General features: G+C 42.1%; 1 protein-coding gene across 1 annotated transcript in view; it reads right to left on the minus strand.

Moving 5' to 3' along the window:
* Positions 1–2,957: 2,957 nt before the first annotated feature.
* LOC122788422 (perilipin-3-like) overlaps positions 2,958–13,055 on the minus strand; it is a 415,257-nt gene continuing 405,159 nt past the window's right edge. The window contains exon 8 of the mRNA XM_044055490.1: positions 2,958–4,113. Coding sequence (XP_043911425.1) covers positions 3,748–4,113 — 366 coding nt within the window. The 3' untranslated portion in view covers positions 2,958–3,747. The remainder of the gene's footprint in view (positions 4,114–13,055) is intronic.

A 13,055-nucleotide genomic window follows, 5' to 3' on the forward strand; every position in this document is an offset into this window, starting at 1 on the left:
ACTCTTGCAAACTGCTTCTGCTTCCGGTTCCACAGCAAGAAAGACTGATGTAATGGCGCTGCCTTACTTTATACTATTGATGACCTGATGTCAGTCCTGAAGCAACAGCAACCAAAGCAGAAATATTAAGTCTCTGGTATTTGGACCGGCAGCTGCTACTCTGGCAGGGATAACCCTAATGTGATGACTGCAACAGTGAAACACGAACATTTCCAAAGCCATAATTTCCAACTGGAAGGCAGCATGACCTTTAACTTGTGCATCTACCAGATTTTGAGATGGTGGACAAAACCCAAGATGAGACAGAAGATTGGACAACATTAAGACTCTCAGAATACAAGGAACTGTGAATATTCTACAATCTGCAATGATACATCACTAACTAGGTACTTAGAATTGCACGGACAGCCCAAATGGTAATGTGGAATACTAAAAATAAATCTTGATCAGATAAATCTTAGAACTTTCCTGAAACTGAGCAATGGGTATGTGATGGTAAGCATCTTTGAGATGCAGTGTTACATTAAGACAAGTTTGGAGGAAGTGCAAGCACCGACTGAAGGGTCAAACCATCTGAATTTTGGAACTTCCACATGACAGTTGACAGACTAAACAGATCTACTCTTGCTACAGAAAATATCCCAGAAAATACCTTTACCCATGTGATTTGCAGGTACTGTTCTAGGATCTTTGCTTCCAACATGGACTGCAGGTAAAAACAGGTCTGGTTTGGTGGAAAGGGAATTTTGAAAGGATGTGAAGTTTCCACCCACTGTAGTGAACCTTTCCAGAATCCCTTTCAATACTGATCTGTCAGTCTGACCCCAGGCTAAGAGGTTGAGGAGTCAGTCAGTATGACTGATGGGGAAACCTGGACAGGGTGTGGGCAAAGTTAATCAGATTCACAGTACTCATTATCCGAAGCTTGACTTTTTGGGGCAAAGTTACTTTGTTTGGAGGACATCCTGCTACCCATTTCTTTTGGGGGCCTGCTTGTTAAGCTGGGATTTCTGCTTCTAAAGGATTGCGAAGTAGCCTTGCCATGGTAGAGAACCTGGATACCTTTAAAAGGTTAGACTCAATGAATTAACTTTACCTGTCATCACACTGTTTTAGGAGCCACAGGCCAAAATACCACATCTGCAGAGCTAGATTTCAGACAAGCCAATTTCTGATTACTCAAATAAATCTCACAATAGAAGCAGTAGCTCTAGACACTGTCAGCACAAGCATGCACACCCAGAGCATGTTTAGAAACAAAAGTTGGAAAAATTGGACTCCTATAACCTGTTTACTGGAGACAATGAAGCAGCAAATTCTTCCAAGCTAAGCACATTTAAACAAATGTCCACATCTAGCACCGAAAATCCAAGATTCTAAATGCTACTGTAATTGAAGCAGGCTCACCTTGTCTGACCACTTGCCCTCAATATCACAGGCTCCTGGTTTAGAGGAAGCCAAAGATTTTATGTTGGCTTTTGTGGCTGGAGTTATTGCAGCAGGGTCAGCTCATGGTTGAGAACACAATCGCCATACTAAAGTTTTCTTTGAACTGAAGTCAGTGAGCCAGGGGCCTTGCAAGCAGCTTTGGAGAAAATCTTCAACAGCTGGCAAAATGGGAGGAATAAGTGCAGAATTAGGGACCTCATTCTCCAATAAATCACATCTGCCCAATTCTGGGGAGCACCTGGTTTCTCCCAACCAAGCAACAGCTTCAAAGAAAAAAAAATTGGTTTAGGATTAACTTCAGGTTCACTATATAAAGTGAGGTCTGGGCAATGGATTCTAGAGAAGAATCATTCATCCGTTAGAACTCATCCTCAGGACAACTCTTTGGCAATACCTGCACTGGAATTGTGAAGACCAGTCCCCAGATTTGACTGAAGGCAACACACTTAACCAAAGATGCATCTGACAAACTGCCTGATGTGCTCTGTAATTTTTTTTTCTTAAGAATATCACTATTGGGAGAATGGTCAGGGGACAGGCTCGTGACTCTGATTGTCTCTTCTCCCCAGACCCAAGGTGTTTTGTTCTTCCATACCTTAACAGGTGCTGGAACAGCCCAGGAAATATGTCTAATCTCTGGTCCATAGTGGCCATTACAGCTACATCAGAGATTTGAGGGGATAGGCAAGTGGTCAGTGGAACTGTCTATGCCACAATCCCTACCCATTAGCAGAGGTAATAATTTTGTTTTTCTTTTTAGGGACAAGCAAAGTGCTACTAGTACAACCAGGAGTATTATCTATGCTGTAAACAGAGGGGAAAAAAACGCTGGGAAGAGTATTCACTAATCACCAGCCTACTTCCATTCCTTCCAAACTTAAATCAGAAAAGTTAAACAGAACATTAACTCAGAAATACGAAAAACTTCCAATTCTGTTAAAAACACTAACAGGTGGAAAAGTAAAAAGTACAGCCCACCTTTTTAAAATCGGTTTTCCACTACACTCAGAAATACCGAAAACTTCCACTTGTTAAAAACACTAACAGGTGGAAAAGTAAAAAGTACAGCCCACCTTTTTAAAATCGGTTTTCCACTACTCCCAAGCAGAGCAGAATCATACAAATTCCCGGAAAACTGGTACTCTAGGTGGAATGCACAAATATAAAACGTACATCACAAATGCTCAAAGTTAGGAGGGGAAGGGGTTCTCATCCGTTGGGCAAGAGGCTTTGGACCTACTGCTGTTCCTCCGGAGGCATACATGTTTCTCCATAAGTCAGCAATAAAATTCTGAAGATTTACCTCACCCTGAGTGCTGATGCACACCCCTTCCAAAAAGGGTGCAGCCTATAAGCATAATAGAAGGGAAGGGAGCTTTGGGAAGCTGGCCAGGTGCTGTGTTCTTGGCAGGGCACTACCCATAGGCTGCAGCAGTAGAGAATGAAGACCATACATCTACAAGTCTTGGGATGCTTGGGGCAAATGACATGAGAATCTGCAACAATGCTTAAACACACATTTTTATTGTGACTTATTTCTCACACAGTTACAAAGCTGAAGCAGAAAATTTCAAACCTTCTGTTCCAAAGAGTGCATTCCTCCACAACCGGTTACATTTTCAGTACCCCCATAATCTTATACATAGTATGTTAGACTATTCAGATAACTTGTGCTTAACTTTCATTTAGAGTTTCCAAAAGGGATCCTTACTAACAGAAGTGAAAACAGGAATAATTAGGTACATTCCAACAGAAATGCATTCAGACAGCTAGAAAAGTCAGTTTAGCACACAATATCACAGTAACAATAGGTCTTGCTTGCTGTTGCTGCTTTAAAACTCAGCAGACTAGAAATGCAACAAGACAATCAGGAACAATGTCTGCAGTACAGCAGGTTAGATAATGCAGTTGTATTAGTACATTTTTTTTTTTTAACTATCAAAATGTGGTAGTATTCATTACTTCTCCCTTACACAGGAAAGTGGAAGATAATACAGGTCCACTAGTAGAGTTTGATGTCTACAATGGAGAGATTACATTCGTATTGGCCACAAAACCTAAACATTGAACTACCTACATGTTCAGACCTACTTCAACCTTCCTAAAACTATTCACCAAAGAGCCTCTGCAACAGTCAAGCTTAGAATTTCAGATGTTTGCCTGTTACTTAGCATGTGGTTATTATGCAACTGAAAATTCAGCATTTCTGAGCATGAATTAGTGGGTTACATAGAGCACTGAAACCTGAAAATTCAGCATTTCTGAGTATGAATTACTGGTTACATCGAGCACAGAGTCCTACTGAGTCTCCACCTTCTGCTGCTCCGCCTCTTTCAGTGTTGATTGCTCCACCTGTGGGGAAAAAGGCCCCACGATCCAGGAGAGAGGCATGTTGTTAAGCAAGTACTCCATCACCCCATCCATGGACTCCTTCATGATAGTCACCTTTTCTTTACTTTGGGCAAGGATTTGGCCTGACAGATCCCTGAAAGAGTGAGCGGAGGAAAAAGCACCATGAAGCTCCTCTGCTGTGCTTCGGATTTGCCTAATTTGATCTTGGATATTCTGAGGCAAACCACTGACACTGGAAACCAAAGACAGGCATGTTGTCTGCACCTGTTGAGTAAGGCTGCGAGTCATGGCCAAGGTTTGAGATTCAATTTGCTGAAAGAAAGAAAACTGCCACATATTAAACAGTGATCCAGTAAGAGCTGTGACACTACAGCAAGTACAATGACAGTAATACTACCTGAAGTACAATGACAGTAATACTACTACCTGACAAGTAATCCAGTGACAGTAATACTACCTGAAGTACAATGACAGTAATACTACTACCTGACAAGTAATCCAGTAAGCTATGGCACTACAATGACAATACTACCTGAAGTACAATGACAGTAATACTACTACCTGACAAGTAATCCAGTAAGAGGTGACACTACAGCAAGTACGACAGTAATACTACTACCTGAAGTACAGTGACAGTAATACTACTACCTGAAGTAAAATGACAGTAATACTACCCGACAAGTAATCCAGTAAGCTATGGCACTACAGCAAGTACAATGACAGTAATACTACTACCTGAAGTACAGTGACAGTAATACTACTACCTGAAGTACAGTGACAGTAATACTACCTGACAAGTAATCCAGTAAGAGGTGACACTACCTGAAGTACAGTGACAGTAATACTACTACCTGAAGTACAGTGACAGTAATACTACTACCTGACAAGTAATCCAGTAAGCTATGGCACTACAGCAAGTACAGAAATATGAAATAACCAGTAAGTGCACCAACAGCTGTAAAATAAACATCCACTGAAGCTTAAATTCAAAAGTTTAATACGGACACAAATGAACAGATCCTAGGTAGTAAGCGCTTTCACGTTATTACGCTTCAGACCTCAAAAACACAGCGTGATAGCTACCCTTTTATACATCATTCATCACAGCTAATGTCAAGTAATCATCTAAGCACTTAAATTATTTAAAACCAATATAGTGTAAAGGACACCCATTCTTAAGGAAACAAGACCATCCATAAAAATGGTTATACTTAAAAATTAAACCACACAAATATATTTTTATAAAAAATAAGATGTAAAAACCTTTAGCAACAACACATCTATAAAATTAACGTTTCAACGATCTCCCTACTAAAAATGGTTTCAGAGTTAATTTTTCATTGAGACCATATTTATGGGCTTGTAATTTTAGTATTACATTTGTTCTCTTCAGTATAATTTTTGATGTTGCCCAATCTATTAGTCATAGTTATGACCTCCACTCTGAAGATAAAAGAATGTGTAGTCATGTTCTAACACGTGTCATGCCAAAGCATTAGTTACATTACCTTTCTCTATCGCATATATATGTTCCCTAATGCGTTCACGCAAAGATCTGTTGGTTTTGCCTACATAAAATTGTTGGCAAAACGAGCATTGGGCTATATAAATAATGTCGTCCTACAATCAGCATATCCTTTAAAAGTGTATGTGCGTCCCGTATATGGATGTATAAACATATTACCTGCTATATAGTTACATTGTTTGCATGTACGGCAAGCATAAGTTCCCATCCTCTGCGACGGTAACCGGTCCCTGTGTGTGCCATCATAACAGCATCCTATTCAATGACATCATGTTTCTATAGGCTATATGGGGTTTATCATCCACTAATGTTTTTATTTTATCATCCACCAACAATTTCCAATTGTTGTTTATCACCTGTTTAACAGTTGTTAGTAAAAGGTATAATTAGTCTATTAACATTAGAAGCATTTGTATCCTTGTTAAACTGCATGTCCTCATCTATTCTATTGATGAATGGAGTCCCCGTTCCAGTCCTATGTCTATCACCTTCTGTAATGGCTCCAGATATTTCCTTTTCATTATAACCTCTTAGAGTAAAATTAAGAGCTAGTTGTTTCTTCTGTTGTTCATATGCCTCCCCTTGTGTAGTTAATCTGGAGGCCCTCAACTTGATTTTTCACTATGTTGCCATGTATATGCCTAGGATGCATGCTGTTACGATGTAGGAGGTTATTCCTCCAGCATGACTTCCTAAACAATTCAGTGTCAATGCCATTAGGCCCTTTTACAAGCTTGACGTCAAGAAAATCCATCTCTGATTTAGAAAAAGTGCTATCAAAAATCAAATCTGTCTTCCTATTCAGAAAAATCACAAATTCATTTAGCTGTTCAATAGTTCCACCCCAAACAATAAATACATCATCCACGAAATGACTAGTGTTTCAAATTAGCGGAATATTCTGGATTATTGAGGACAAGTGTTTTCCCAATGTGCCTACACCAGGTGTTGGTCCCCATGGCCACCCCCTTTGTTTGTAGATAAAATCTATCATATAATAGAACATTATGACAGTAATACTACCTGACAAGTAATCCAGTAAGCTATGGCACTACAGCAAGTACAGTGACAGTAATACTACTACCTGAAGTACAGTGACAGTAATACTACTACCTGAAGTACAATGACAGTAATACTACTACCTGAAGTACAATGACAGTAATACTACTACCCAACAAGTAATCCAGTAAGAGGTGACACTACAGCAAGTATAATGACAGTAATACTACTACCTGAAGTACAATGACAGTAATACTACCTGACAAGTAATCCAGTAAGCTATGGCACTACAGCAAGTACAATGACAGTAATACTACCTGAAGTACAATGACAGTAATACTACTACCTGAAGTAAAATGACAGTAATACTACTACCTGAAGTACAATGACAGTAATACTACTACCCGACAAGTAATCCAGTAAGAGGTGACACTACAGCAAGTACAATGACAGTAATACTACTACCTGAAGTACAATGACAGTAATACTACTACCTGAAGTAAAATGACAGTAATACTACTACCTGAAGTACAATGACAGTAATACTACTACCTGAAGTACAATGACAGTAATACTACCCGACAAGTAATCCAGTAAGAGGTGACACTACAGCAAGTACAATGACAGTAATACTACTACCTGAAGTACGACAGTAATACTACTACCTGAAGTAAAATGACAGTAATACTACTACCTGAAGTACAATGACAATAATACTACTACCCGACAAGTAATCCAGTAAGAGGTGACACTACAGCAAGTACAATGACAGTAATACTACTACCTGAAGTACAACGACAGTAATACTACTACCTGACAAGTAATCCAGTAAGAGGTGACACTACAGCAAGTACAAAAGTCAGTAATACTACTACCTGAAGTACAATGACAGTAATACTACTACCTGAAGTACAATGACAGTAATACTACCAGACAAGTAATCCAGTAAGAGGTGACACTACAGCAAGTACAATGACAGTAATACTACTACCTGAAGTACAATGACAGTAATACTACCAGACAAGTAATCCAGTAAGAGGTGACACTACAGCAAGTACAATGACAGTAATACTACTACCTGAAGTACAATGACAGTAATACTACCAGACAAGTAATCCAGTAAGAGGTGACACTACAGCAAGTACAATGACAGTAATACTACTACCTGAAGTACAATGACAGTAATACTACCAGACAAGTAATCCAGTAAGAGGTGACACTACAGCAAGTACAATGACAGTAATACTACTACCTGAAGTACAATGACAGTAATACTACTACCCGACAAGTAATCCAGTAAGAGGTGACACTACAGCAAGTACAGTGACAGTAATACTACTACCTGACAAGTAATCCAGTAAGCTATGGCACTACAGCAAGTACAATGACAGTAATACTACTACCTGAAGTACAATGACAGTAATACTACTACCTGAAGTAAAATGACAGTAATACTACCAGACAAGTAATCCAGTAAGAGGTGACACTACAGCAAGTACAATGACAGTAATACTACTACCTGACAAGTAATGCAGTAAGAGCTGTGACACTACAAGTACAATGACAGCAATACTTCGTCTTATGATGCCCAAGTTATAAGTTAAGTTGCAATACCAGTCCTGTGCAGACCTGCATTTTGTATGCAACAGTTGACTCAAAAAATTCCAAACAAAAGCACTCCAAAACATCAGATGATTACAATTCAGTAATGCTAGAAGTATAACAGTAAGCTACATTTGTGGTAGCCAAAACAGCACTAGTGCTATAGTAAAGTCTACATGAACACCCATTACTAGACTGTTTATTCAGTTTCGGAGTGCTACAACATGGAACTTGGCTGCACTGCCCCCTTCAATGGTGAAGTGCTGCTGAGGATCTATGGTCTGGAACCTGCTGAACTTATGTTCCACAGATAATGCTGGTACAAAATGTGCTGCCAAAGCACAGAACACCCCTACCCACACTCAGAGGGAACTGCACTTCTCCATGATTACAGAACAGGGAAGGAAACCTTCAGTGCTACCAAAAGGTATTCAGCAAGCAAAGCTGCAAACTATGTGCAGCAACATGTATTAGAAGCCCTTTATATGCATAGCAAGCCAGACGCAAGTGCAGCACCCCCACCTTTTATAGACTTGGACTACAAATTACTCTTACTATAAATTAAAAGAAATAGAAGGGCTGCTCTACTCATACTTTTAGGTGTACCACAAAACTGTCCTACATACCTTTTATTCTAGTGTATATGCACATCTAAAAAACTTCTGTACTCTACATAACGTTCCATCTGAGTTGCTTTTCATTTGTCTTCAAACCTGTGGGATACTGATCCAGTAGATTCCACTAGACTACATTTTCCATCAGATCCAAGCTCCTCCCCTACCCATAATGCCAGTCTCCCTCCTCCCCTCAGATAGTTTGCTGCCAACCATAGCATCCCAACCTGACTAGAGTCCTTATCCTTTAACAAGAGATCCCCCCAGAAGGAATCAAAGGGCACAAGAAATGCCAACATAACAGTCCACCACACAACCCACGTAAGACGGGGGGGGGGGGGGGGAGACAGCAGGATGGTTGAAGACAAATGAAAAGCAACAACTCTGAACGTTATGGTGAGTACATACCTTATCTGAAGTTTATTTGGTTTTCAACCTGTGGGACGGAGTCCCCAATTACCAAACACCTGGGAGGCCCTCATGGAATGATACTCTAGAGCACAGTGGAGCCAAAGGATGCCCTGCTTCTGGACAAAAGATCCAACTTGTAGTGAGATATGAAGATATATGAAGATGCTCAAGTAGCCGCAGAGCACATTTCATCCAATAAAACTCTGGACAAGAAGGCACTGGAAGTAGCCATAGCTCTAGTAGAATGCACCTTTACCTGACCTGGTGATTATCCTTTAGCTGAATACACTAGAACTATACACAGATCCAATGAACAATTGTTACCTTCAATACAGGTTTCCCTAAAAAGGACTTTGAGTAGGAAACTGTCAGACTTGCGGAAAGGTTTTGTTCTATGCAAGTAACTGCCTATGGACATCCAGAAATGCAACTTGTACTCTCCCTTATTCTGAAAATTTGGAAAGAAGATTCTGAAGCTACTTTTGAAAGGAAAAAGTGATTAGTGCGCAAGGACACCCTGTCTTTAAGGCCATATAAGGAGGTTTAGCAGAATGTTTGAAGCTGACACTCTTGGTTGACAATGGCAATCAAGAAGGCAGTCTTCCAAGACAAGAAATGCAGATCCACCACAGCTGCAGCTTCAAAGGGGGAAGAAGCTAAAGCTTGAAGAACCAGCACAAGATCAAGAGGCATCGGGTCCTTGATTGGCAGCCTAAGTAGAAAGGTGCCTTTCAAAAATATGGTAGTCAGATATACCTGCTAGTTGGACCATAACTGTAGAAATGCTGGCACCTTGTTGAATACCTGCCAGAAATTCTAGAATAGCCAGAACTGGGGCAGTAAAGGTGTCCACGTCACACAGATGCCAAAATAGAAAAAAAATTCCACTCAGGAGTAAACCTTCCTGATAGACTATTTATGAGCCGCAACTAATATCTTGACCAAAGAGAACCTGGGAGTTTTAACCATCATGGGATCTGGAGCAGCCAAGCAGTGAGCTTCAGAATGACCAGATCTGGGTGAGGAATCCCTGAGATATGAGAAATCGGATCCAGAGCTGGATCCAATGTCCAGGCAGGACACTACACAAGACCACAGAGAAGGGAACCATACTTGGAAAGGCTAGAATGGGGCAACGAGGATGACTTGAGCTCCCCAGCCATTGAATGTCCTAAAGGAATTTCAGAATCAGGTGGAGAAGGATACAGAAGACCGAAGAGCCAAGCATGAACCAAAAAAGTGTCTCTGGGAACTTCTCCCTGGTGGGGGATTCAGAGAAACTCACTGCATTACACATTGGAAGGAGAAGTGGAGAGATCGCACCAAGGCTGACCCCACTTTAGAATGTTTTGCTACTGAAGGATTCAGTGACTACTCAAGGCATCAGGATAGATGTGCTGAACCTGTCCGCTAGAATGTTGGACCGCCCTGGAATGTGCGCTGCCACCAGAAAACAGCAAGTGGAGATCGCCCACTCCCACACTCTTGATGCAGACTACAGACACTGTCTGGATGGCAATTATCCCTAGAGCAAGATGGGCATGGAGAGCTTGCAACGCCAGGAGTAATGCCCTCATCTCCAGGACGTTCACATGCAATCAAGTCTCCAAGGAAGACCACGTGCCTTGGACTGTCCTTACCAAGTAATGTCACCCACACCACCAGAGCACCAGAGTAATGAGGCATCAGTTGTCACCATGGTCAGTGGGACAGGACAACCCCAATGAAGATCTGCGGATCAAATCTAGAGTAGAGAATACCTGCATATCTGAGAACAGGATGGGACAACAGTAAATCTAGTAGAGATCACTGGACCACAAAGGTCCACTGAAGCACCCTCATGTGCAACCAGGCTGTGGGCATGAGGGTAATCTGCCACCATGGACCCCAATGTCTATAAGACCAATTCTACTGTAGGCAATTGAGCTTGAAGGATACACAAGACATGGTGTTTGAGGGACTGAAGCCTGTCTGGAGTAAGAAAAACCTTGGTCTGAAAGGTGTCCAACCAAGCTCCAATAACGTCCAGAACTAGAAATGGGTACAACAGGGACTTGATTTATTATGGCCAACTGGTGGGTGGTATGGAGAAGGAAATCCCTGATGTGGTAGAGCCTATATGCCTGGAGGGGGCAGAAAGGGGCTAATCATCCAAGTAGGGGAAGACCTGGAAACCCTGCAGTTACAGGTGAGCTGCTACCACTGCCATCATTTTGGTGAACATCCTGGGGGCTGTGGTGAGACCACAGGTTAATGCTCTAAACTGGAAATGATTGGCCACTAGCCAGAAAGGGAGTGGCCTCCAACAGCCCCTGTCCATTTTAACATGGCAGTATGCATCCTGGAGGTCTACCAAGCACATGTATCCCATCTTTCCTGCAGAATGACTGGAAGTGTGGCCATCTGGAAGTTTATCTTTCCAACTGACAGGTTTACGGTCAAAAGATCCAGGATAGGTCTCAAGTCCCCCGCCTTCTCTGGCACTAAAGAATCTGAAATAGATGTCTAATCTGGACTGGTCTGGGGGGATGGGCTGGATGACTTTTCAAGCAACTTGGAAATTTCCACTGCTGCCTCCGCCCTTTGCATGGGTGGAACATCCAGGAGTCATCTGAGAGGAAGTGTCATTTGAATGAAAGGGACTGAATATCCTCTGGATATGATCTGCAACATGCAATAGTTTGAGACAGACCCCCAGACTGTTGGGTGTGGCAAAAGGTGCCCCCCCCCCCCGACTGCCTCAAGAGACTAGCAGCCTGGCAACCTTTCAGGGTTGCTGCACAGGTCTATCTGGGAAGGAATCCTGAAACCCTTGGTTCCTCAGATGTCCTCTGCTGTGAGGGTAGGGTAGTCTATCACTCCCCTCCCGCCTCAGGGGAAGGTATCCTCTGCATCCTGGGAGCAACTAAGACTTAAAGAACCACATCTTCACCCCTTGCAGATTCCTGAAGAGGTACATTGAGGGGTTGAGAAGTGAATTCTGATGGCAGAGTCTTCCATCCTCCTCTTTTTGGACCAGTGTGTCAGTTCTTCCAAAGAGTAAAACCATCATATAGGGCATTTGATAACGCCTTAGAGTTCTGAGAAGGTACAAAGTCAGAGCCAGGCGTGACACCCAGTGCCAATGCCTGCTCCAGCAGCACTTTTGGTGGTGTGGGACAGGAGCCACAGAGGTGTTGGACACAGAAGGGTGGCCATCTGGGAGGAAAACCTACCCCGAAATGGACTCTAAAGCAGACTGACCACCTGGTGCTGCAGCCCGATATTTGGGCCATAGTTCAGCACACATCAACATTGAAGTGCAAACCCATGTCCCGAAATGGTCCATGGCCCTGGACTCAGTCCAGTGGATGGACTGCGGAGCTCTCCTGTTCCATAAGGGACAGCCAATGCTGCCTGGACCAAAGGGGTCACCCACAAAGATTTAGGATTACCTGGACATCTGTGAGAAGGTAAAGAACATTCCAGAACAGACTCACTCATTCCAGTGCCTGAACCAAAGGGGTCACCCACAAAGATAGTTTAGGATTACCTGGATATCTGTGAAAAGATAATGGAACATTCCAGTGCTCTTCAGGTTTGCCAGCAAGGAGTCCTGCTGCAGAATGTGAAATAGATCTGAGGTGTTCTCCGCAGCTGGATCAATTTCCATTAGTGAGGGTCTATCCTAGTCCTGCTGAGCTTATCTTCCACTAACATTGTCAAAGCAAAGTGAAGATACGTGGGGGAGTTTATTCTCAAGTTATCAGGAGACATCACCATCAACCTGAATCAACGAGTTGCCAAAACTAATATTTTTCAACTAATAGTAGCCCACATGATCCTGTATCTATCTCAAAATACACCCATACTTACATCCCTAGTCACCCCCTATAACAATCTCAAAACCTTACGCTCAGCTAATAAACTACTTGTACAAATATCTAAATCAACAATTCAGCTGGCGACACCCTCTTCTCTAATACAGTAGGTAAAACCTGGAACAGCCTCCCAAGTCAACTAACCTCACTAGCCTTAGTTAACCTATTTGAAAGCAAGCTCAAACCCTACCTCAAATCACACTGGCTATGCCCCTGTGATAACCCAGACTAACCATACCCTTT

Source organism: Protopterus annectens, chromosome 13.part0 (genome assembly GCF_019279795.1).
Source record: "Protopterus annectens isolate FY-2018-M chromosome 13.part0, PAN1.0, whole genome shotgun sequence".
Taxonomy (NCBI): Eukaryota; Metazoa; Chordata; order Ceratodontiformes; family Protopteridae; genus Protopterus; species Protopterus annectens.